General features: G+C 37.5%; 2 protein-coding genes across 2 annotated transcripts; both read left to right on the top strand.

The window, feature by feature from the left end:
- Nucleotides 1-5268: 5268 nt before the first annotated feature.
- On the top strand, nt 5269-8575 carry LOC141712217 (uncharacterized). Its single transcript, XM_074515064.1, has 5 exons — nt 5269-6187; nt 6478-6536; nt 6648-6776; nt 6957-7092; nt 7422-8575. Exons 1-5 carry the CDS (start codon nt 5486-5488, stop codon nt 7761-7763), a joined length of 1368 nt encoding a protein of 455 aa, XP_074371165.1. The 5' UTR covers nt 5269-5485; the 3' UTR covers nt 7764-8575.
- A 4959-nt stretch (nt 8576-13534) lies between these two features.
- Nucleotides 13535-14308, top strand: LOC141714178 (uncharacterized). The gene has a single exon (XM_074517710.1). It carries the CDS (start codon nt 13535-13537, stop codon nt 14306-14308), a length of 774 nt encoding a protein of 257 aa, XP_074373811.1.
- Nucleotides 14309-25429: the final 11121 nt, after the last annotated feature.

The following is a 25429-nucleotide window of genomic DNA, read 5'->3' as shown; positions in this document are numbered from 1 at the left end:
ACCTCTGGAGTAGGGCAGAAAGGAAAGCTTGCCCCAAATTGGGAAGGGCCATATAAAGTTAAGAGCGTTCAAGGAAGAGGAACCTACAAGTTAGAGACTATAGATGGTTTTGAAGTCCCGAGAACTTGGCATGCACAAAACCTGAAGGTTTACTATGTGTAAATCAGTTGAGCACGACTCTCACTTGTCAAAACGACAAGTAGGTTGGAAAGCACCTAGAAGCTTTGCTTGCGTAGGATTTTATATTCAGTAGGATTCACATTGTTGATTCATTATTGTTAAGGGTCGAACCCATACTATGTAAGGATTTGAAAACCAGACTTTATATTAATAAGTTTGAAATTATTTCAACCTTTGGATATTTAAGTTGCGATAATACTTTGTGTGATCTTAGCAAAGATAATGATTTGATCATTAAAATAAGGAGACTTTAAAGGTTCTTTTATAAGGAGTGCTTGTTGCACAACTTAAGGGGCCAAGTTGTTCAAGTCATTGAACATTCTCTTTAAAACGCATAATAAGTGCTGAAAAATTAATGGGGGAAGGCATGAAGAAGAAAGCAGCATAAATAAACCCCGAAGGGTAATAAGTTCTGGATACAAATAAAGTTCAACAATAAGTTATGAATAAAATTACAAACTAGAAACACTACTCCTCCATGCGGGAGCCTTCATTCTCCTGCTCCTTTTCAGCACCATCCTTTTCAGCATTCTTCGCGGGAGAAGCAGGAGGAGAGGTAGTGCTAGGATCCAGGATACGATCATCCGGCTGAGGGGAGTTGAAGAGGGCATCCAAGCTGTCCTCCGTCTCAGCCTGCTCAGGACTTATAAAGTCCTTAGGGTCGACTAAGCCCGGATGCCTCTCAGAAACCGCCTTCACGGCTGCATCCCATCCCTAGGTAAACTGTAGGGAATAAAGACCCTCATCATGAATCTCCATGAGATTCTTGAATTTATCAGAATCCATGTAATCATCAATGATGGTTTCCTTTTCACTCCTAAGTTTCACCAGCTCGGAATGAGCCTTAGACAGCTCCTCCTTCTTTGTGTCCAGCTTCTTCTCTAGGACCTTAGCTCTCTCCTCCCATTTCTTCATCTCCTTTTCAAACTCATCAGAGTTACCCTTCCAAGACCTAGCCTGATGGAGGGCCGCCTGGAAGTAGGTGTTACTCTGCACAAAGAAACATGAGTTAACACAAGTTCATTAAAAAATAAGAAAGTTGGAATTTAAAAAAGAAAGGAGTAGTATGTTACCGCAGCTTGGGCCTGAGAACCCAGAAGCTCGATGGTCTCAATGTCACTCCCCGTAACGATGTCAGTGAAGTCGCGGGGAATGATGGAATGGTATGACCAATCCTTGGCATGTTTGGTGGATCTAACCACCAAATCACTTCTCCTAAAGCCCCAGTTAGGCCTAAAGGAGTGCGCCTTGAGTGGAGGATCCACATCATCGCCCAACTCTACAACAGGGACGTAGGGCCTAAGGAAGGTGGGAGCATCAGGCTTGCCCCTGGGATCTCTGTTCTGCTTTGCCCTATTTTGGCGGCCAGATTCCCCCTCCTTAGGCCTGTTGATGTTGTTAATGGCCTCACAAGCTGAAAGGAAAAGAAGAACAATATTAAACTTCTGGAGATAATAAAGTTGCAATAAAAGAAGGAGTAAAATAGATGCGCAGGTAGAGTTACCCTTATCACTGGCATGAGAAAGCCCAACTTTCTTCAACGAGAACTCCTCTAAAAGAGTCCAAGTATTTGTTTTTCCGTCATCTGAAATGAGGGCTTGATAGGCCACCTCCTCCTCATCAGTTAACCTGATGCTACAAGGACTCCCATCTGACACTTTGCAAAAGGGCCTACGGAAGAGTGTGGCCCAATCACCCCCAGCCCAGGTCATCCTAAAAAACTCATCCTTCCATTTAGGGTTGTTCTCGACAAAAGAGTTGCTATAAAAAAATATGGGGAATTTTGGGCCGTTGACGAATTAAAATCCAGCCCGGTTGACCCATAGAACTGTTATAAAATTGAAAAACTTTCCTAAAGACAGCTACGGAAAGAGGAAAATTGTTCCTAAGACACATAACCATAAAACATATAATATTCCTCCATGCATTAGGAGGGAGTTGACAAGGGTTAATTTTTACGTCTGCAAGTAAACGAGGAATAAATTCGTGAAAAGCGAACCTAAGACCCACGGTCAGGGCTCCACGATAAATAAACAGAGTGTCCCCCTCCCAGTTACATGTCCTATCCCCAGGGGTGGCTGGGGTAATCCTAAGATAGGGTGGAAGTTTATACATGGTGTTCATAGACTCAATTCTACCATCCAACTCGTGAAAAGTGTTACCATGGTTATATGAATCTAATTCAGATAAAGAGGGATATTCATCGCCTCTAGAGTTTATCATATCTATTAAAGAAGTGTACGGAGATTGGATTTGAATGGAAGTACCTCTCTTGGAAGTGTTCATCTTCCCCAAACGAGCTAGATCACGATCCACCATTGATATTCTTCGGATGAAGGCTTGAAACCCAGAAAAACTTGAAGGTGGTGGAGCTACGGTGGCTGAGGTCGCCGGAAATCGCCTTTCTAAGAGAGGAAACTTGAGATAAATTTGAGAGAGTTTTTGAGAGAAAAGTTGAGAAATGAGAAGTGAAGTGAGGATTCTCGCTTCTCACTTCCCTTTTATAGGCGAAAAGCTCGGAATACGAGGCGTTTTAGGCCCATACAGCCAGACCCAATTTGAGGAAAGCCCATCATAGGGAAGTTTCAGGGGTATTCTAGAAGTAGGAATGGAAACTGAAGAGTCAAAAATCGACCAGAATTTTGAAGAAATGGTTCGATCAGAGTCCTGATCGACAAAGGAAAGAACCCTGATCGATATTTCATTCGATCACAAGGGTAAAAAGCCACTTAGTTCGATCAGAGTCTTGATCGACAAAGGGAAGAACCCTGATCGATATTTCATTCGATCTAAAGGATAAAAAGCCACTTAGTTCGATCAGAGTCCTGATCAACAAAGGAGAAAATCCTGATCGAAGATTCCATCGATTAGAGTGGTGTTTTGTGAGCTAGTTCGATCAGGATCCTGATCGAAATCGATCAGGAATCCTGATCGAAATCGATCAGGAATCCTGATCGATTTTGCAAAAATCCTGATCGAAGATTCCATCGATTAGAGTGGTGTTTTGTGAGCTAGTTCGATCAGGATCCTGATTGAAATCGATCAAGAATCCTGATCGATTTTGCGTAAATCTTGATCGAAGATTTCATCGATTAGAGTGGTGTTTTGTGAGCTAGTTCGATCAGGATCCTGATCAAAATCGATCAGGAATCCTGATCGATTTTGCAAAAATCCTGATCGAAGATTCAATCGACCAGAGTGGCAATATCACAGTAAGTTCGATCAGGATCCTGGTCGATATCGACCAGGATCCTGATCGATTTGGTATGACCCCTGATCGATTTTAAGCCAGAATTAAGGATAAATCCCAGAAATGAGGGAAAAATCCAGAAAATTAAGGAAAATCCCAAAAATGAGGGAAAAATTCCTGAAAATTAAGGAAAAATCCCAGAATTAAGGGAAAAATTCCTGAAAATTAAGGATAAATCCCAGAATTGAGGGGAAAATCCAGAAAATTAAGGATAAATCCCAGAATTGAGGAAAAAATCCAGAAAATTCAGGGAAAATTCCTGAAAATTAAGATAAATTCCTGAATAATAGGAATTAAAGCAAATCGTTGTAAATGTGTAGGTCGCTCCACACTTTACGCAAAACGATACCCTGTAAGGGAACGAATGAACTTAACTTCTGCGAAACCTAGTCACTGTTTCCCAAAAGTTGGGGGGCAAATGATAGGGAATAAAAAATCCTGATTACGTAGTTAATGTTGCATTAATTACACATGATTTCGGCTACAAGGCCCAATAAGAAGATGTATGACATTCAGACCAAAAAGGTTAACACATTGATCATGCCTGATGGACCAGAGCAGGCCTGATGGAACAAAGAAGGCCAAAAACCCTGAATATTAATTAATTTCGTAATTAATTAATAAGGGAGAAAAACAGGTATTAATATGAGTCCTAGTGGGGATATAAAATTAATTAATAAGGGAGAAAAACAGCTATTAATATGAGTCCTAGTGGGGATATAAATCCTTGTAGATTTGCCTCCAAGGAAACTCATGGGATAAGGAATCAGCTTCCTACTTCCTAGGACTCCAAAGTCCATTATAATTCAGAGACTTGCCCACCAAGTCTCCTAACCCAAGTCCAAGTCCAATTCAAGGACTCACACATCTATATAAGGGGTCTCACCCCCACCAATCAGAACTACGTTTTTTGGCTTGATTCTCTAATTCACAGAGATACGTAGGCATTTCGTAAATGCAGAGTTAAATTACGAAATACGAGAGCAGCCATTAAAGGTCTTGAGGTGCCGAACCTTAGTATTAAATACAACAAATAGTATATCTTAAGTTTTTATCCATAACAGTAATACAACACAATTAAAAATTATTATAAATTTAGTGAAAAAGAGAAGTAATTAATATGATGTTGAAGCTTCCCTTATTTGGTTAATGGTGGTTAATATTGGGGGTCCAATATGAACAAGGTGACCGCCATTACCCTTTCTTAATAATCTCACTTGCTAAATCTCTGAATTAATCGTTTATATTCTCTTAAGTTTCGTGTTGCTGTCATTATCCATTCCTAGAAAAATACGAGTACAATACGTCTTAAAAACGTAAGTATAATAATAATAAGACATAAATAAATTAAAACTCCCCTTTCATAGCTTCATTACTTTAAAAGCATAATTTCCAATTTTGTCATGCTTGTAAAAAAAAATGTTCAAATTTAAATTTTTGAAAAAATTAATATCATGATTACAAATATTTCAATCTACTAATACTATCCCATTCGTGGTTACATATTTGGTAAATCTATTCAATTGAAATACCAATTTGATAACAAACAATTTTCAAAAAAATGGATAATTTATTGATAATTTAACAAATCTGTCAAAAAATGAACAATTTTTCAATGATTTTTTGAAAAATCAACCGATTTAATTGCATCATAATATCATATATTACAAGCGGATATTTATAATTTATTTCAGTTGCAAAAAAAATTTAATTAACATGCAAAAAAACGAAAAGTAATAATGGACAGTTCGAAGAAAGGAATCAAAGGCAACAAAACAAGTGCATGCATGTTAATGTTGCACTTTACACTCCACATTAACGCTGGTATAATCATTATACATAGCTGTTAATGCATATGTCACTTTCACACGTAGTAAAATGTACTAAATACTAAACTCGGAACGCGACGCAACTACGAACCTTCCTTGCGCTACATTCTCATTATAGAACCTCAGCATATACCTCAAACTTGTCTTTTTTATAATTCAATTTTGTGCTCACCAACTGTTTGATGTATTCCTAAAAGTATATTTACACTTAAAATAAGCATAAATCATGCCAATATTTTGCTGCGGTGTTGAATGTGTGGTGGCATTTGGTTTTCTCAGGTGGGCATGGAAGCGTTGCACGTATATTGGCGCTTACGATAGTGCCACCTGGCCCGAAGCTACTGCTGGTGAATTTTCCTCAATGCCTCGCCTTTGTCGCATTATACTAGCTGTTTATGAAGAAAATCTTGGGAGCCCGAGGTTTCAGTCTGCAAATTGGTATCGAATGAACCCCGAATGGGTGATCAAGCGTGTTACTTACAAGCAAACAATGGGTCGGTCACCACCTTATTTGATATACATTGATCATGATAATCAAGAAATTGTGCTTGCGATTAGAGGTCTTAATTTAGTTAATCGAGACGATTATAAGCTTTTGCTCGATAATAGACTTGGAATGCAGAAGTTTGATGGGGGGTATGTTCATCATGGTCTGTTGAAGTCGGCTATTTGGTTGTTGAAAAGAGAGTCTGAGACTTTGCGGAATTTGTGGGTTGAAAATGGTTCGTGTTATAGAATGGTGTTTACGGGGCATTCTTTGGGGTCCGGTGTGGCAGCGTTGTTGACTGTCATTGCTGTTAATCATGGTGGTAGTCTTGGAGGAGTTTCTAGGAGTAAGATCAGGTGTTATGCTATGGCTCCTGCTAGGTGTATGTCTTTAAATTTGGCTGTCAAGTATGCTGATGTTATAAACTCGGTGGTGTTGCAGGTGAGAAATTTTGAATTTATTAAGCATTTATTAACATCGCATGTGACTGTCTTGTTGTATAATTTCAGTATGTGGTCCGGTAGATATCTATTTTGGAGTTGAAAAGGTTCTTGTGTTTCTAATTTTCAGTAATTTAGTTTTACTATTGTCGAATTGTTTAGGCTCCCTACATAAATACACTTTATTACACTTGGTTGTGGTTTGTTATATTGTAAATTTGGGAGATAGAGGTGATTAGGCTAAACAATGTAGTCAAATTAATATTATTAGTTGAACCTTTTTGTATCCAGGATGATTTCCTACCTCGAACAGCCACTCCATTGGAAGATATATTTAAATCGATCTTCTGGTTAGTTGGATTCTTCTATATATTTTCATTATCGTCTGAATTGTATAAATTAGCCATGTATAGGATTGAGTATTTATTATTTTCTAAAACAGGACTTGATACTTTGGACAGCTTGCCTTGCTTACTATTTCTAGTATGCTTGAGGGATACATTCATACCGGAACGCAGGAAGATCAGAGATCCTAGACGACTTTATGCACCAGGACGAATGTATCATATTGTAGATCGAAAATTCTGCAGGTAAGTTTACCAATTTTTTTATTGAGTGGCTATCAATAAGAAACAAAATGAAACTTTTGAAGTGTGTAATTTCTCTTGTGGAGGATTATTAAACGATGACTTATATAAACAAAGCAAAAAATGATTCTTGTAATAGTTGTTCTAATTTGATATTGGATTTACTTATTTCTTCAAACACAGATGTGGAAGGTATCCTCCAAAGGTCAGAACAGCTATCCCTGTCGAAGAAAGATTTGAACATATTGTCTTATCATGCAGCACTACATCTGATCATGCAATATTTTGGATAGAACGAGAAGCAGAAATAGCTTTAGAAGTAAGTGGGAAGGATCATTTTACATGCAATGGATTTCTTTCTTTCAGTTTACTACTACATTGCAACTTTTCTTCAAAATTACATGCAACGGATTTCAGTAATATTGTCCATAGAGCTAGAAGAAAAGTTATTCAAAAATTTATTTTTTTCCAAAAGCATACATAATACAGCACGGAAGAAGATCCTTACAACAATTATATACCAATGCTAGTTTTCTACCACAAAGAGCATAAGACTCAATCTTTTTAAGAACAAAGATTGTGAAAAACATAACTTACGTTATCCTTACCTTATTATTGTGTTGTGATTTAACAAGAATCTTCTTGTAGATATTGAAGGAGAACAGCTCTAGGACTCTAACTACTCCCCCTGAAGTACAAAGAGTTGAGAGGTTAAACACCCTGGAAAAAGAACACAAGGATGCTCTGCACATAGCTGTTAGTTTGGACACGCCTCATGCTGTAACTGATCCCCAAATAAGGGATGAAGAAGAGGGATTCTCATCAGGGGACAAAATAGGTTCTCAGAATGATGGCAAAGAAGCCGAAAGACCGAGTTCAAACTCTGTTGGAGAAAGAATGGATTGGAATGATGTTGTGCACATGCTCTTCAACAAAAATGAGTGCAGCAAAATGCAAATAAAGAGAGATGTAGCTGCTGCCTCCGACTGAGCCCTTAAAGCATATTTTGGAATTGGACCGATAAACAGCACCATATTCTTTTAAGTATGCATAGGAAGCTGAAAGGGGATGCTGTCATTTGACAATGTTTTACCTGCATCAATTTTGTATTATTATATTTGCTCATTTTTTTCATCAGCTATCATAGTTATTGTCTTCTTCGGATTTTAACAATAGTATAAATTGATATACTTCGGATTTGAAAGAGATTAAAGACATTCGAGAGTTAAAGGTACATGTCCGAATTTAGGAAATGTTGATAGCTGCAATCCCTGTTATCAACGTTTGGTCAAAGTTTGCATGGCTCCTGTATGATAAATTTCCGGTTCTTTGTCAAGCTCATCATCACCAGATCTTTTATGACTCTCTTTCCTCTACAGCCACCTAGTCATCCATGGCCATTTACTACACACCCATCCCCCCATACTGTTCTTGCCTGAGTGGAAATTGTTCATGTCCCTTGCTTCTCTGACTCGAACAAACTTACGATTCTATGTTAAACATTGGAAACCAACTACTGGTTCTACAGAATATGCAACCACAAAAACCTTTTCTGCACCAAAACTTAGCTACACGAGACGAGAACGTAGTGCTATCACTATGCCAAATTGCCAATGCAGTCAGAAGACTCGCAACCACCTCCTAAGGTTCCCATCATACCGCAACATCAAGATTTTGGGGAAACATTTTATTCGTAATTACTATTTTACCCCTGTATTTTATTAAATATTAAAAATTGTTGTTTTGGATGGGCATCGGACCCACGTCAATTATTTGTAAATTTAGCATATCAACCGCTTGAGCTAAAGACACATTTGTGTAACTTTTGATAACATTAAGTGTTGAGGTAGAGGTTATTTATTTACCCTCTGTCTTACTCTTTATTTAATTTGATATTTATTTTAATATATCTATAAAATATAACGATTTGAGACTTGATTAATTAACTCATTTCTATATACTAGCTTTATACTAGGGCAAAACAATAAGAATATATATATTTTAATTGTACAAACTTTTTATTTATAGTTAAATTTAGAGTTCATAGACAACTTTAATAAAAAAAATTTGTTTTAAACCCAAATTTCTTCTGTAACATAGCCTCTTAAAAATATATTTTTCTAATCAACGAACCGAAGTATGATCTTCGAATCATAGTAATTTTAAAAATATATTTTTCTCTGTAACCATCAAACCATGTTAGTCTATTTATACTAATTTTATAAAAGAATAATGTAGGATATTCATAAGCATAAAATGTACAATATCGATAGACGAACATTCGATAAATAAATAAACTCATCAAATAAATTAATAATCTCGGTAAATAAAAAAAATTACATTCCCGAATGTATTCATTCATCGAGCTTTTATTGTACATGTTTGTGACTGTTCTAGGGGTGAGCAAACCCGGACCAAAAAATGAAACCGAAACCAAGACCGAACAAAATCGAACCAAACCGCACCATTAAAAACCGAACCAATTAATAACCAAACCGATTAAAAACTGATCTGATAATATGGTTGCAGTTTGGTTTTAATATTTTTTAAACCGAATACAAACCGACCGAACCAAACCCTTCATAAATTTTCAACACATCTGTAATTCACAAGTCAATTGATTACCCTACATTTTCATTAATTTGGTTGATTACTTTTTTACCATTAAAATTGATGTATAATTTATATATGTCTTACAACACAATCAAATAATCATGTTTATCCCAACAGGAGCAGAATGGCAAGGGGATAGGTCGGTACAAAAATAACTCGGTACTTTTTTTAGTCATCTATGGAAGGAGGTCGTAAAGAAATAGATTTGAGACGAAAAGATTTAAAGAAGAAGATTTTTCTCTTTACTAAAATATATGTATATCCATTCACGATCTTATATTAAGGGCAGAGGATCATTCCCTCTGAATCGATAGTTAGTTAAAAATTATGAACATAAAATCATATTTATGAATAAATAATTTAGAATCAATTTATACCCCCGTAAGCACATAATATGTGACGTCGAGTATGCCCATGAATTGCATGGGGAAAGTAATTAATACCGCTGATAATTGAACATGGTGAGAAGATAAAAAAACTCTTAAAACAACGCACATAACGACCATCGCCCATTTCACGATAATTTTAAACTTTTCATTACTATTAAAAACTAAAAACATCTCGGTATGAAATGTTTAGCTACCATCATTAATAATATTCATGCTCTACTTCAGTAATTTGAATCAATTCTTATTACGTAGTTAATTCAAATCATTTATTTTAAAGAGTAAAATGTTCGGTAAAGAAAATTAAAATAATGTTTTCCTTTATACTACAGTCACTTTGAATATTACACGTTCTTATATATTTTTTTATAAATATACCCATATTCTTCAGCTACAAATATTTGTCAAATATATATTTAATAAATATTAAAATATTTAAAAATTAATAAATAAGAATTGCCCGTGCCTTACACGGGTTTTGGAGCTAGTTGGTATTAACAATACACCTTGATATTTAAACAAATGCATAGAGCAATTTAACAAATTTACCAATTGACTTGAAATTACTTAACTTTAAGTATTTTTTTTTAAATTGACTCACAATAAAAAATATGTTAACCTATAATAATGTAATCTTCAAGCTAAATGGGATTCAAAATGAAATTCTTGATCATAGTTAGTCAAAAATATAATTTGTTTACAAAGTGCCAATTATTTCTATATAATTTTTGCCAAGTATTTCAGAGAAGATTTCTGTCATTCCAAGTAATTACATATGATACATTAAGCCCTATATATACATACACACATTATTTTTAGTCCCACACTATTGCTCATTATTTTGTGCTTGGTCTAAAGAATCAACGATGAAGAAGTATCTTCCTGATTCAGTATTCTTATACTGAAGTTTCCTTTTGTTTTCTTCTTCGTCTTTGTAATTTATCCTTAACAACGTTTTATATTGTAACACCCCAGTCCCATATGGTGGAGATTTTAGACTTCTGTTTAGTTTATAAGATAAAATATTACTACTACTATTTGCACCAATAGATCATGATCTTTTAGGACAAACCTTTTTATTATCCTCCGGACTGGACTCCTCTCAACATGACCCGGGAGGAAATCTTGAAGGAGATAAAAGAAAAACCTTTTTATTATCCTCCGAAGCCAATGCAAACTCTTCTGGAGAGCAGGCCTTACAATAGGCAGTGCAATTATCACGAGACACATGGGCACAAGACGGAGAACTGTTTATCACTCAAGTACTTCATCGAGTATGAAGTAAAGAAAGGAAATCTCAACAAGTACTTGGTCCGGGACAACAACAACAGAGAAGAGGTGCAGAAAAGAGGAAATAACGTAGTTAATGTAGTCCTAGGAGGATCCCACTCCCCACCATAAAGCCCGAACTTCGGCGAAGAAGTGCTCTCAATCCAATCACTCCCAGATCTGGTGATATCCTTCAGCAGTAAGGACTATGAAGGAGTCAACCCCCACCACAATGCAGCTTTATTGGTCACCTTGGACATCTTTGATAATGAAGTAAGAAGAATGCTGATTGACAATAATTCCTCAGTAAATATTCTCTTCAAGCACACAGTGGATCGAATACAGTTAGGGAGTGTCTGCTCAAATGATTGTCGGGAGGATCCACTCTATGGGTTCGGACACAACTTAGTCCCGATTCAAGGGACCTTGTATCTACCTGTCATTTTTGGAACTGTTCCTAACCAAGTAACTCATGTCATTAAGTTCTATGTCATCAACACTCCTTCATCATACAATGGAATCATTGACAGGTCAGCTCTAACTATGATGCAAGCAATAACTTCAATCTCCCATCTCAAGATCAAGTTCCCAACACCGACAGGATTCGGAGAAATAAAGGGAGATTATGGAGTTGCTGAAATATGTTACAGCAAGGGGTTAGGCATGGCAGAAACCCACCAGGACAACAAAAGGAAGGCCACGGTCCTTCACAAACAGCAAAGTATAAAGAAGCACCAACCCCGACCAGGGGAAGAAACAACAAAAGAAGTACAACTCATTGAATCAAGTCCGGACCCAGAAGCAAACATACCAAGTCCGGGGGACCGACAAGCAACCAAGTCATGATAGTCGACAAGGAAAATCAGGTCCTAGACCAAACTAGTCCTACCATGCAAGCAACCAAAGACAAAGGATTGGAACAAGTAAACTTCTACTTGAAGAAGAATTCCGAAGCCCGAATTGATCAAGTGGTCTCAATCAAGGAACCAGCAAAAATTAAAGATGCAGTTGAAACAGAGGAAGTCCAGGTTGAAGAAAGCAGCCCTAACAAAAAGGTGAAAGTTGGGTCAGGACTCGAAGAGTCCTTCAGAGAAAGACTAGTGTTCTTGCTCCGGGAGTACAAAGATGTGTTTTCCTGGAGTCCAAGAGACATGCCCGGACTACATGAGTCCGTAGCAATACACAGCTTGGATGTCAACCCCAACAGAAAACCAGTCAAGCAGAAGCGAAGAAACTTCACCCCGGAGAGGCAGAAGGCGATAGACGAAGAGGTGGAGAAGTTACTCAAGGCAGGAATCATCAAGGAAATCAAATATCCGGAATGGATAGTTAATGTTGTCATGGTAAAGAAGTCGAATGACAAATGGAAAATGTGTGTGGACTACACTGATTTGAATGATCCATGCCCGAAGGACCCATACCCTCTCCCCAATATTGATCAGTTGATAGATGCCACCTTCGGACACATCATGCTAAGTTTCATTGACGCCTTCACCGGGTACAACCAGATCAAGATATACCCGAAGGACATACCTAAGACAACATTCATAACTCACAGAGCAGTCTATGTTTATGTGATGTTGCCATTTGGACTAACAAGCGCAGGATCCACTTACCAAAGAGCCATGGACAAGATATTCAAGTCCCAAATCGAGAGGAACTTGGAGTACAATATCGACGACATGATTTCCAAATCAACAACTATACCAGGACACGTAGAAGATCTGAAGGAGTGTTTCGACAACCTAAGGAAGAACCAACTCAAACTGAATCTGGAGAAATGTACCTTCGGAGTAGGAGCAGGCAAGTTCTTAGGGTTCATGATCAGCAACCAAGGAATAGAAGCTAATCCTGAAAAGATAAAAGCAATTCAGGAGATGAGGGCTCCCAGGACCCAAAAAGATGTGCAGAAGCTAGCAGGATCCCTAGCAGCACTCAGGAGATTTGTCTCGAAGCTAGCAGAGAGGTGCTTACCATTCTTCGATTTACTCAAGGGAGCAAACAACAAGAAAGAGGTAAACTGGAGTCCGAAGTGCCAAAAGGCATTTGAGGAAATCAAGTCCTACCTCTCTCAGCCACCAGTCCTAACTAAAGCTCAACCAGGAGAGCCTCTGTACCTATACTTATCAGCGGGAGCACAAGCAGTCAGAGCTGCCCTAATCAGGGAAGAAAATGGAAGACAGCAATCAGTTTACTATTTAAGCCAAGTACTTAAAGATGCCAAAACTAGATACCCAAGACTAGAGAAGTTTGCCTTCGCCTTAGTCACAACGTCAAGAAAACTCAGGCACTACTTCCAAGGAAGAGAGAGTGGTCACGAATCAACCTCTAAGAAAGATAATTCACAAGCCAGATGTCTCCAGAAGGCTAGTCAATTGGGCTGTAGAGTTAAGCTAGTTCAATTTAAGCTTCATTCCCAGGACTGCCATTAAAGCTCAAGCACTTGTAAATTTCATAATAGAATGTAATTTCCCGGAAAAAGAACCGGAGCCAATGAACATAGATCCGGAGGCAGACCAAGCTATAAACCTAGGAGCCTGGACCTTGAAAGTAGATGGTTCATCAACAAGCGAGAGGTCGGGAGCCGGACTCATCCTGACAAGTCCTGAGGGATTCACAATTCAGACAGCTATATCTTTCGGCTTCCCGACAACAAACAACCAGGCGGAATATGAGGCGTTGATTGTAGGACTGAAGCTATCCAGGACCCTCAGAGTCCAGGATCTGAACATCTACAGCAACTCCCAGATAGTGGTCAAGCAAACAAACGGAAAATACATAGCAAATGACCCTATTCTGGCAAAGTATCAAGCACCGGTCCAAAGTTACCTAGTTTCAATCCCGAAGCATCAAGTCCTTCAGGTATGTCAAGAAGAAAATGAAGAAGTGGATATTGTATCCAAGTTAGTCCGGAACTCATCAGATCTGAACTGCTCAGTTTACTTTGAAGAACTCCAAAAACCATCTATTGATTCCGAAGAAGTCTTGGATATCGAAAGCAACCAGAACTGGATTACTCCTTTCATCAACTACTTAGAGAAAGGAGAAATCCCAGAAGACAAAGGAAAGGCCCAAAGACTGAAAGCCAAAGCAGCCAAGTTCTTCCTCGAAAAAGGACTACTATACTGCATGACCTTCTCCTCTCCTATTCTAAAATGCATCGGCCCAGAAGAAGCAAATTATTGTTTAATGGAAGTCCATGAAGGGGTATGCGGTGATCACATGTCGGCAAAGGCCCTAGCTCACAAAATCATAAGGCAAGTGTAACACCCCCAAATCCGGGGTCAGGGATTCGGGTTGTCACGAGTTCCATATCCCTTAATAACACTTAATCTTAATAATCAACCAATTCCTGCGTACTGTGACCCCACAATATACACACACACACCGCAAGTTATAGTCTCAGAGATGAATACCCAAAAATAATCACAAGTCGTTTTATTCCACAATTATAAGCCAATACACCTTAAAAGGGTTTCTGAATAAATTTACATTTCTTTGCCATTATTACAATTGATAAAGATACATAAGTCTGGTACATCAAAAATTGAAAGCCTAGCCTATTGGTAGTTCCTACCTCAGCTACAGCGACATCAACACCTATAGGAAACTGCGGAACGTTTCCTAATCGCTTGCGAATCGGGAGCTTGGTCCTGTTCATCTTTTCGATCTGTTGTTGTGTGATGAAAGAAGAAAGCAAGGGTGAGCAGCAAGCCCACCAAAATAATATGTATAATGATTAACAATATATGAGCCTTCTCATAGTACTCATAAAAGTCTTGGTCAAAAGAAATGAACCAAGTTTGATATCTTAATGCGATGAAGTCGCAAAATATTCAGTATATATATACATATATACTTTTCAAAATCTTGGAAGTCCTCTTCCATGCATAATATACACAGAGTTCCAGTTTATAACTGTATAAAACTATCATTGCAAGGTGATCTCATATATCTAACCTTGTCCCAACGTTTTTCTGAAAATCTTTGACATGCATAAGATAATCATTTACTAGATATAAGTTTAAAAGATGAAGTTACAAGATACTCCAATATACTTATATCTTTTCCAAATACTACTTGAACTACCACCGTTCAAGTTATAATTAGTTCAAAAGTTCATCACATAGATGAGACTACAAGATAATACTTGAATAGATTCAATCTTTAAAATATCATCAAAATAAAATGAAGTTATGAGATACTTCATTTGATGCAAACATCATTTTGAAAACTTGACCCTGCCAACACTCAACAATCGCCCAACCGTAGCCTTTCTATCGAAGTGCTCTGGGTAGTGTTGCAGAAATATCCAATTGGATGATGAACTCATTACGGGAGTTTGCCGCGCCAGGAAGACCACTTACGATGATCAGTCGTAGTAGTGCAACCCCACCATTTTCTACATGTAGAGGAGAACATGTCGGATTTACTTGTCAACCGAACACTGGACTCCTAAGGAATGGACCGTCTTAGCGGAACTTCCAGGCCATTTTGGGCCAATAATATAAGGCTGGGCCGGCGCCACTCGACCACTTACGCCACTCCTAGTTCAGATGAAATCCATGACTCTGAAACGTAAAGCTCGTCCCCCCTTTCCCCAAGTAGAAACTTGTTGATACGGCTCCACCAAGAAGTCGTATCTAGTTGGAAAGGAAAACTCACCGATATTTCCCAGGCGATGCCTGTTAATGGATTAACTTGTTCCAAGAATTTTACTTCCCGAGTGTTGGGTAAGTAATCAAAATTCTTTTATCAAGACAGCAAACTTGTTGCGAATATAAAACACACCACAGAGCTGGATCCCTCAGGTTTTGAGTGAGTATTTAAATCCCCTTCGAAAGGAGGATCTTAAATATAAAAATGAGTTTTGGGATCCGCTCTAACTTTTAAAAATAATTTTAAAGACTCAAAAACACTTTAAAGAGTGTTTGGAGTAATGCTGATTTAATAAAGTAAATCAGTCCAATATCTTAGAAAATATCTGAATATTATTAATTAATTAAATAATATTCCCATAAAGAATAATCTTTATAAAAATAATTGAAGTAGATGTTATAAAACTTATACTTGAAATGACTATTAAATAACCAAAGATATACTTATACGAAAGTAATATCTTTATTTGAATAATCAAAAGTAAGTTTGATTACCGACACATTATTCTTTAATAAAATAAAGAATATTAATTAGTAAATAAATCGGAGTCATAAGCCCTCGAATGAATATTCAAAATAATATTCATTAATAAAATAAACGGAGTCATAAGCCCTCGAATGAATATTCAAAATAATATTCATTAATAAAATAAACGGAGTCATAAGCCCTCGAATGAATATTCAAAATAATATTCAATAATTAAAATAAGCGGAGTCATATGTCCTCGAATGAATATTCAACATAATATTCATTAATAAAATAAAGTTATCGAATAAACCTTATTCGATTAATAGTTTTTTTAAAAACTATAACCATATATATATATAAAATATATATATTACACTCGGGAACATCGACTCCCGGTTTAGAAATATGTTCACCTTTTTATCCCCTACTAAGGGTAACTCAAATACCGCTTATCTCTAGCATAGGTATTATGCAACTATAAGCATTTTAACCAACAGATATATAATTCAAGAATATGAAACAGGCATGCATATATACCATATCACATGCTACAATATATCGCAAGAATTTGCTAATAACAAATATGCATTTATCGCAAGATCATGCATATACACATATACATCACAACAACAGTTATATGGGTAGAAAACTTGCCTGAGTGCTCCCGGATAGGCTTAAGCTTAGAGTGGGTCCGATAACCTATGAATAACAACATAAGTCGGAATTAGACCCCGGTCGCTTAAGAAACTAGACTTTAACCATTTAGAGTCCTAATGTTCGCTTTCGCGCTTAACGATTCACTTAAGTCGCTCGAGTACCCGTGGCTCCACCATTTTTTATAAATTTACCATTACGAGTTTTAAGGCGATTCTTTCGCAAATGTCTTACCAACTGCCTATTACACCTTACATAAATGTTTCTTACCCCAATTAGTCATTTAAGGTCCTTTACCAAGGTTTCAAAGTAAGGCGAGGGGTAATGGTTCGTTCGCGAAACGTCGTTACTTAAAACGGCCGTTTCTCCTAAACCGTACATCGGAATCAAACGAACTACATATCAAAATGAAGCTTGTAACAGGAACTATCTAAACATGGTAATGGTAAAAACCTAACAGTGACTTCAAGGGTTCTGATGTTAAGAACAAAAACAGTCTACGGTAAATCGGGCATTACGACGGCTATGTTTACGCGATTTCCCAATTTTATACCATTCCAATTCAACCACCAATCAATCCACAATCACAACCAAATCAAAACTCCATCCATACTACATCATAACAGCCCCAACAAATCAACATTAACAATTTCTACTTATTCCCCACATGAACTAAAAGCTTTACTTAAGTTCTTTAACTAATTATCAAGATTTACAACTCCAAAAACACCACAAAACCAACTAATCTCTACAAACTCAACCAAACTTTAAACAAACAAGCCTCATGCTTCACATATACTATATCAATCATATTAATTCCTAATTACTCAAAACTAAAGCTAGGGTTTGGAGTTTATACCTTCCTTGGAGAGTGGAGAATCAAGAGAATGGCTTGGAATCACCCTTAAAGTCCTTATCCAAGCTTAAACTAAACAAAACTTCAAGAACAAAAATTTTAGTTCTTAAAAAACACTATTCACCATCTTCTTCCATGATTTATTGGAAGAGATTATGAGGGAATTAGAAGCTTAAACTTATAGGATATCCATATCTATGTACAAGGAACCTTAGATAATTACCTTGTGATTTAACAATGCTTGGAACTTGATTTTGATCTTTTTCTTCCTTTGGAAAAGCAAGAAGCCGAGAGCAAGCTTGGAAGAAATGAAATGTTTTGTGTTTTGTTTGGTGAAAAATGAAATGTTTGGCTTGTTTGGTTGAATTTTGATTTGTTTTAGGTTAATTACCTAATTAACCTTGACTTTGTGTGGTTATCATTCAACCACACTTCCTTCCCCCCCATGTCATGCTTACATCATCAAGTGATGTCACCCTCCCTCCTTTGTCCTCTTCCTATTGGTTTGATGACATCATCCCCACTAATTCCTTTGATTAGCTTCTAATTGTTTGCCTAATGATCGCTGATCTGTTACACGGTTCGCTTAACTTTCGTTCTCGTTTCTCGTTTGAGGGATCATACCCGGGATCTTATTACTTGGGTTTCCTTAACCTTTCTCAATACATTATATTCCTTTTATGATCCTCTCTTATAATCCTTTAATTTAAATCCTTTTTATCCTGTTACCTTATACTCAATTCTTTCCGTATCTAGTGGATTTCCGGGAAAAATCAAAGTGTTCGGAATTGGATTCTGACGATCTTTACATACACTTATATACCACATAGAGTACTAATAATATCCCAGAAGATCAATAACAGAACCCCTATATAGTGTGGCATGAAAAGTTTTCTCATTCAGCATAATCTGCAAAATCACTATTCATAAGGGTTTCAAAAATTTCCAAAAATTGGGGTTATTACAGTCTCCCCTCCTTAAAACGATTCCGTCCCGGAATCAGATAGAAAATGAATAGGGATACTTTCTTACTCTCGAGTAAATTTTCCCACATTGTGGTTCTTCCATCAAACTCTGAATAGTTTGATAACCCTTCTCCTAAGCACTTGTTCCTTTTTACTCTATAACCCTTCCTGGTTGCTCCATATAGGTTACGTCGGGTTGCATGTCTATGCGCTCATATGCCCCTATTTATCTGGCATCCGAATTATACTTCCTTAACATTGATACGTGGAACACGTTATGACTTGCTACATGTTCGGGGGTAGGGCTAGCTCATATGCTAACTTCCCAAAACGTCTTAATATATCCAAGGGTCCAACAAATTGTAGACTTAGCTTTCCTTTCTTTCCGAACCTCATCAATCCTTTCCAAGGGATACCTATAACATTACTAGGTCCCCTATTTCATACTCTTTATCCTTTTGAGTCAAATCAGCATACCTCTTATGTCCATCTTGGGTTACTACCAGCCGTCCTCTGATTAGATCTATTATATCCCTGGTCCTTTGGACTACTGCGGGTCCGAGCATCTTGCGCTCTACAACTTCATCCTAACATAAGGGAGATCGACATTATCTTCCCTCAAGGATCTCATAAGGCGATACCTCAATACTGACATATGATCTATTGTCGTAAGAAAACTCAATCCGTGTTAAGTGATCATTCCAATTTCTTTCAAGTCTATTGCACAGACTCTCATTATAGCTTTTAGCATTAGAGCTTTTGCTTCTCAATACCCATTCTTTTCCAGTTCGTAATCTCTACTACCTTCCGTTCCTAATATTATACTGGTTATACTTTTGCTCGTTAGCGTTCTATAACCTTTTAATACCCATGTCAACCTTAGTATCACGAATGCGTTAGAATCGGAATACCACCGTACTGATACTACTTCCTTTAGCTGCTTCCATCTTCGAAAGCTTGATCCATCATATAGAAGTAAAGGAATTTGTTGAGAGATCACTATGATCATGAACACTTGTTATATTGCATAGTTAGTACAGAAGGTGGCCAGCCTTTAGTACTTGACAAGCAATTAAACAACATGTGGTAACCTACTAGGCTTCTATCACACAGATAGATAGTCATTCGGCAATACCTCCCCTTCTGGAAGGGTTGTTCTTCTCAACTTATACAAAATGAAAAGGAGAGAAAAGAATGATTTGAAGAGAATTGTATATGTGAAAAAAAATATACTGCCATAAAATATCTGGCTTGGAACCTACCTCTGAACTATAGAGGTTTTGATATAGGAGAACAAAACATATGAGTATTTATATCAACATCAAGTATTATAGCATCGTATTTCACCTGCCTAAATATTTTCGCTATTCCGTCCATCATTCTATGGACCCATGCTCTTCCTCGAGCTTATACACGATCACCTTTGAAACTCCCTCGACATCAAAAATCGAATCTGGAATCTCATTCTAGACATCATCGTTACTAGAATTCTATGCTTGCACCGCAACCTTCCTCATATAGTAATACGACTCTCTTTTCATAAGAGGGAATAAATATTAAATAGGTAGATACTCTACTTAATTAGTCTATCAATGATAACTTATACACTACCACGACCCGATTAGTGGTACTCAATCTCAACATCCATTCCAATATAACTCTCACGGTTGTAATCAGCTCATTACTCGCAGAATCATTGCTGCACTACTATGGTCCACTACTGACCTACTGTCGTCATTCACTTTCCATGAAATCTTAATATCTAATCATACGGAGTCCATACATCTCGTATAGAATTCTTCTAAGGAGTTAACATAACAACCAATCACAATTCATGAAGAACACTCCAAACTCTGACGTACTTTTATGACATGAAGTAGATAAAATTGCAGAAGAGTTTCAGTCAAAGCAACGATAGCAGGTTAATACCATTCTTAATCGTATACCTTAAATAGAAGACTTAACTCAAGGGTTCGTCTAGTCCTTTTTGAAACATGGTCCTGGCTTATCTCAAGATAGTATCTTCTGAGATAGATAGCCCGCTCATGGCGATTACACGAATTAAACCTTTACCAACTACTATTACGGTTGGGTATTGCACAGTCATCAGAAGGAATGTCAATCTTCCAAACCATAATACAACCTGCATAGCTTTAACCATCATCACTTTATTCCTTTGGCACAAGCGCCTATAATTATCCTCTTACCTTTAAAGTGTCGGCCACCTCTTTGGCCTTTCCTGATAGTAAAATTTCCTTACAGTCAATGTCATTTTAACCACCTCCAAATAAATTTTCTACCTTATTTCAATCACAGCTTATATGAAGATGTTTTCCTTAAAATCTGATGAGTAAAAAAAAAATATCACCATTTTTCCATAAGTTATTGCCTCAGTCTTTAGAGGTTAATCACTATCATGATTGACTCTCAATCATATTTAGAACATCTTTTATCTTAAGTCCTAATTGCCCTGAATAATTTCGACCATTACTGGTTCGATCCATACTTTCTCGTGGTTTAACACGTGCCCCACTTGGCATCATTATAATTACATCATATTTCCTATATCAACATTTCTATTCTTGAGAATTTTGAATATTACCTTTCTCCTTGTAAAACCTCTAAGGTTATCCTTGAATCGTTCCTCCTGTATTCCCTAGATACAGGGCATATCAAGATACCATTTATTAATACCAGAATCATTGTCTATATACTTCTGAAAAAAAAAAATTCTCCACTGATTCTTAAAGGTTGTTATTACCTTAATCCTTTCCAATTCATACTGTCAAAACTCATACTATCCCTATTAAGGGTGAAATGCCAACCTTTAGGCATTCCCCTAGGATTCGTTTTAAGTTACCGATGTTCTATCCTTAATTCCACCTTTAAAAAGGTACATACATCCTTCCATGGATAAATCAAGTCATATATCCCTGATGAGGGTGTCTTATTCAATCATTCCCACCTCGATAGTATATGCCTAATTTTACAATAACATCTGTATTCAAAATGAGGTCAATCAATATGGCCTCCAAAAGATAACAACGGTTATCCGGTTTTCTTCCCTAATTTGGTAACGATAACAAGGATGTTCTGGAAGATATTGGTCGTGTTCAACGTGAACCTCTTCTTAATAATTCCTTATTTACTTTTGTTGTTTATCTCGACAGTCACCTCAATGTTGGGATATTTTTCATACCTGGCGTCTCCCTTTCTGGGTATCAAGCCACCGATCTTAATTTTCCTAATTTCTTACTTCCTTGTCTCCTCAGTCTATCCGCGTCTCATTATTTATCCTTCGAATTATCTCAAGGTTTCCTCGAATCCTCCCAACTCACAGGGGATAAAATATATGTATCTCTTATGCCCTCAACCATCAATTTTAACTCATGGTGAATCACCCTCATCCTGACGAATGCATACTTTTCTATTTCTATTGCTACGACTCTTTAGGGTTTCCTCATACCCAACTCCCTTATCATACCTCAAACTCTATTGCCTTTATATTCCTTTCCACTTCAGTTTCTTTTTATTTTCCTTTCTCTTTTCATTATTTCATGAACCAACACAACAGAGTATTGATTTCAAACATCCCGTCATTCTGGATTCGTGTCCTCAGAACGAATCTTGATAACTTTTATAACTTAGATTCATAATTCATCATACTCGTCTGCCTTTGTTCTGACTCTAAAGCTTTTACACTATCTCCATAACCTTGGGAATTACTTTCCCGAAAAGTTTTGACTGAACTTAAATCAGTTTATTATAATCTCTTGCTTCGTGCCTTCCTTGGCCTTTCACCAGCGGGTGGTCTCTCTCTTAGGAGGGTAAGTGACAAAAACAGTCTTTTGTGATTCGTCAATCATTCAGAATCTCAAATGATTCCTCTATTTCCTTTATCCAGGCTCTTGCCTCGGCTGGGTTAGCTCGTTCCTTGGAACTCTGAGAGCTTAGCGACTTAAAGGTCCTGAAAGAATTTTCCACTACATTGTTTCCCTCAAGGTGGTGGTTGGGAATAAAGTATAAGTTCTGTTTAGACAGGTCCATGAATTTCCGTATAGGAGTACCGTTTCGGGTCTCCCTATCTCGCTCGACTTCTGTTTTCTCAGTCTAAATATTTCTTCCTACTCCCCATAATTGGGGTCATCTTTAAATTTAAAATCCTCATTTTCCACTTTATTATATTCTGGGTTCCTTATATCTTAATTGCGACCTCCCTGATTATCACATTCAAGGTTTGCCCCTAATCTTATTCCTTGTGGGGGCATATTACATGGAATTTTTTTTTGAGAATCTCCGGATATTTGTCTTACTTACTTTGCTTAAGTCTTTCCCTCGTTCAGTCCTTGCACGATTGCAAATTATGAATTCTCAAGTTCGATAAACTTCATGACACTCTCTTAAGTGTTAATAGAGCAATTAACAATGTGATCTTATCACAAACAAACTGATCTGAACTGAGATTAACGAATATATACATAACCATTTGTTCGAGGTACAACAACTGAACACATTAAAGAGAATTACATCATGTGATCTGATTGCTTTTATCCCAAAAGTACTACCATAGATAATCATCTAGTCATTAAAACTAATCATTCATAACTTAGGCTAATCCTCCAAAAGCGGTGCTACATGAAACCCTTGTCTGATTGCTCTGGCTCTGCACACTACCATGGATCAAGAAATGCGAGCACGCACGACATCCCTAACCTGCTCTATCACAGAGGTAATGAGGTCTAAGATAGTAGCAAGTAGAGCTGGATCAATCTGACCCTCAAGATGGCCTCTAGTTGTAACACGGGTGGTAGCCTCAATCCTTTCCATGCTATGAGCTAATCCCGCCGGAAGTACCCCGCCCTCAATCCTTGGTGCAGTAAGTCGATCCAATAGATCACTCCTAACATTACGGGTCTCGGACAGGACACCCAAAGTCATGTGATAATTGGCGATAAGAAAAGCCTGAGTGGTAGCATCTAGCAGTCCATGGGGTGCAGGTGGCGCAGACCCAGGAGATCCAAACGGATAACCAAGCACGGTATCAGGTGACAATGGTGCAGGAGATAAAGGTGGCATTTCCTCAGTATGTGCTGGGCTCTGTACAGGGGAGGGAACAGAAATCGGTGGAACCTCATGGATGTCTACAGGAACCTCTGGAAGAGGGTCTGATACTGGTATAATTGGGGTCATGGAAGGCCCCACTCCTTCTGCCCTCATTAACCTTTGTGCCCTTGGTAACTCTTCATCCTCTAGTGCCACCCTCGCGGCCATTCTTGCTCTGGTAGTCGCCCTGACTACGGTCATCAATTCCTCAGCGGTCCTCTCTTCATTCTCATCAGGATCCTCCATGAGATCCTCCTCAGCCATAATCCTTTCCGGAATAACATCCTCAACCGCAACATTCTCAATATGAATCTCATCCGGTCCCTCATTAGGATACTCCATCGGATTCACAATTTGATCTCCAACTTGTAATAAAACATCCTTATGCTGATGCTCCTGAACCTCAGGGTTCGGTGCCCCGCTGCCCTACACGAGAACGAACTATGTTACTATCTGAATATTTATAAGGGTTCCCGTAAGGGTTTTAACTGTCGGTGCTACGTTAGGTAGCCCGACTATGAACTTGGCAAGAGTTCTTATTATCTTAGTGAACTTATTATCTTAACGTCACATCATCTCTGAGGTTTATAACGCTTGGCTCTGATACCATTTCTGTAACACCCCCAAATCCGGGGTCAGGGATTCGGGTTGTCACGAGTTCCATATCCCTTAACAACACTTAATCTTAACAATCAACCAATTCCTGCGTACTGTGACCCCACAATACACACACACACACCGCAAGTTATAGTCTCAGAGATGAATACCCAAAAATAATCACAAGTCGTTTTATTCCACAATTATAAGCCAATACACCTTAAAAGGGTTTCTGAATAAATTTACATTTCTTTGCCATTATTACAATTGATAAAGATACATAAGTCTGGTACATCAAAAGTTGAAAGCCTAGCCTATTGGTAGTTCCTACCTCAGCTACAGCGACATCAACGCCTATAGGAAACTGCGGAACGTTTCCTAATCGCTTGCGAATCGGGAGCTTGGTCCTGTTCATCTTTTCTATCTATTGTTGTGTGATGAAAGAAGAAAGCAAGGGTGAGCAGCAAGCCCACCAAAATAATATCTATAATGATTAACAATATATGAGCCTTCTCATAGTACTCATGAAAGTCTTGGTCAAAAGAAATGAACCAAGTTTGATATCTTAATGCGATGAAGTCGCAAAATATTCAGTATATATATACATATATACTTTTCAAAATCTTGGAAGTCCTCTTCCATGCATAATATACACAGAGTTCCAGTTTATAACTGTATAAAACTATCGTTGCAAGGTGATCTCATATATCTAACCTTGTCTCAACGTTTTTCTGAAAATCTTTGACATGCATAAGATAATCATTTACTAGATATAAGTTTAAAAGATGAAGTTATAAGATACTCCAATATACTTATATCTTTTCCAAATACTACTTGAACTACCACCGTTCAAGTTATAATTAGTTCAAAAGTTCATCACATAGATGAGACTACAAGATAATACTTGAATAGATTCAATCTTTAAAATATCATCAAAATAAATTGAAGTTATGAGATACTTCATTTGATACAAACATCATTTTGAAAACTTGACCCTGCCAACACTCAACAATCGCCCAACCGTAGCCTTTCTATCGAAGTGCTCTGGGTAGTGTTGCAGAAATATCCAATTGGATGATGAACTCA

This window comes from Apium graveolens, chromosome 3 (genome assembly GCF_009905375.1).
Source record: "Apium graveolens cultivar Ventura chromosome 3, ASM990537v1, whole genome shotgun sequence".
NCBI classification, from domain to species: domain Eukaryota; kingdom Viridiplantae; phylum Streptophyta; class Magnoliopsida; order Apiales; family Apiaceae; genus Apium; species Apium graveolens.
This window is presented reverse-complemented; position numbering and strand designations above follow the sequence as displayed.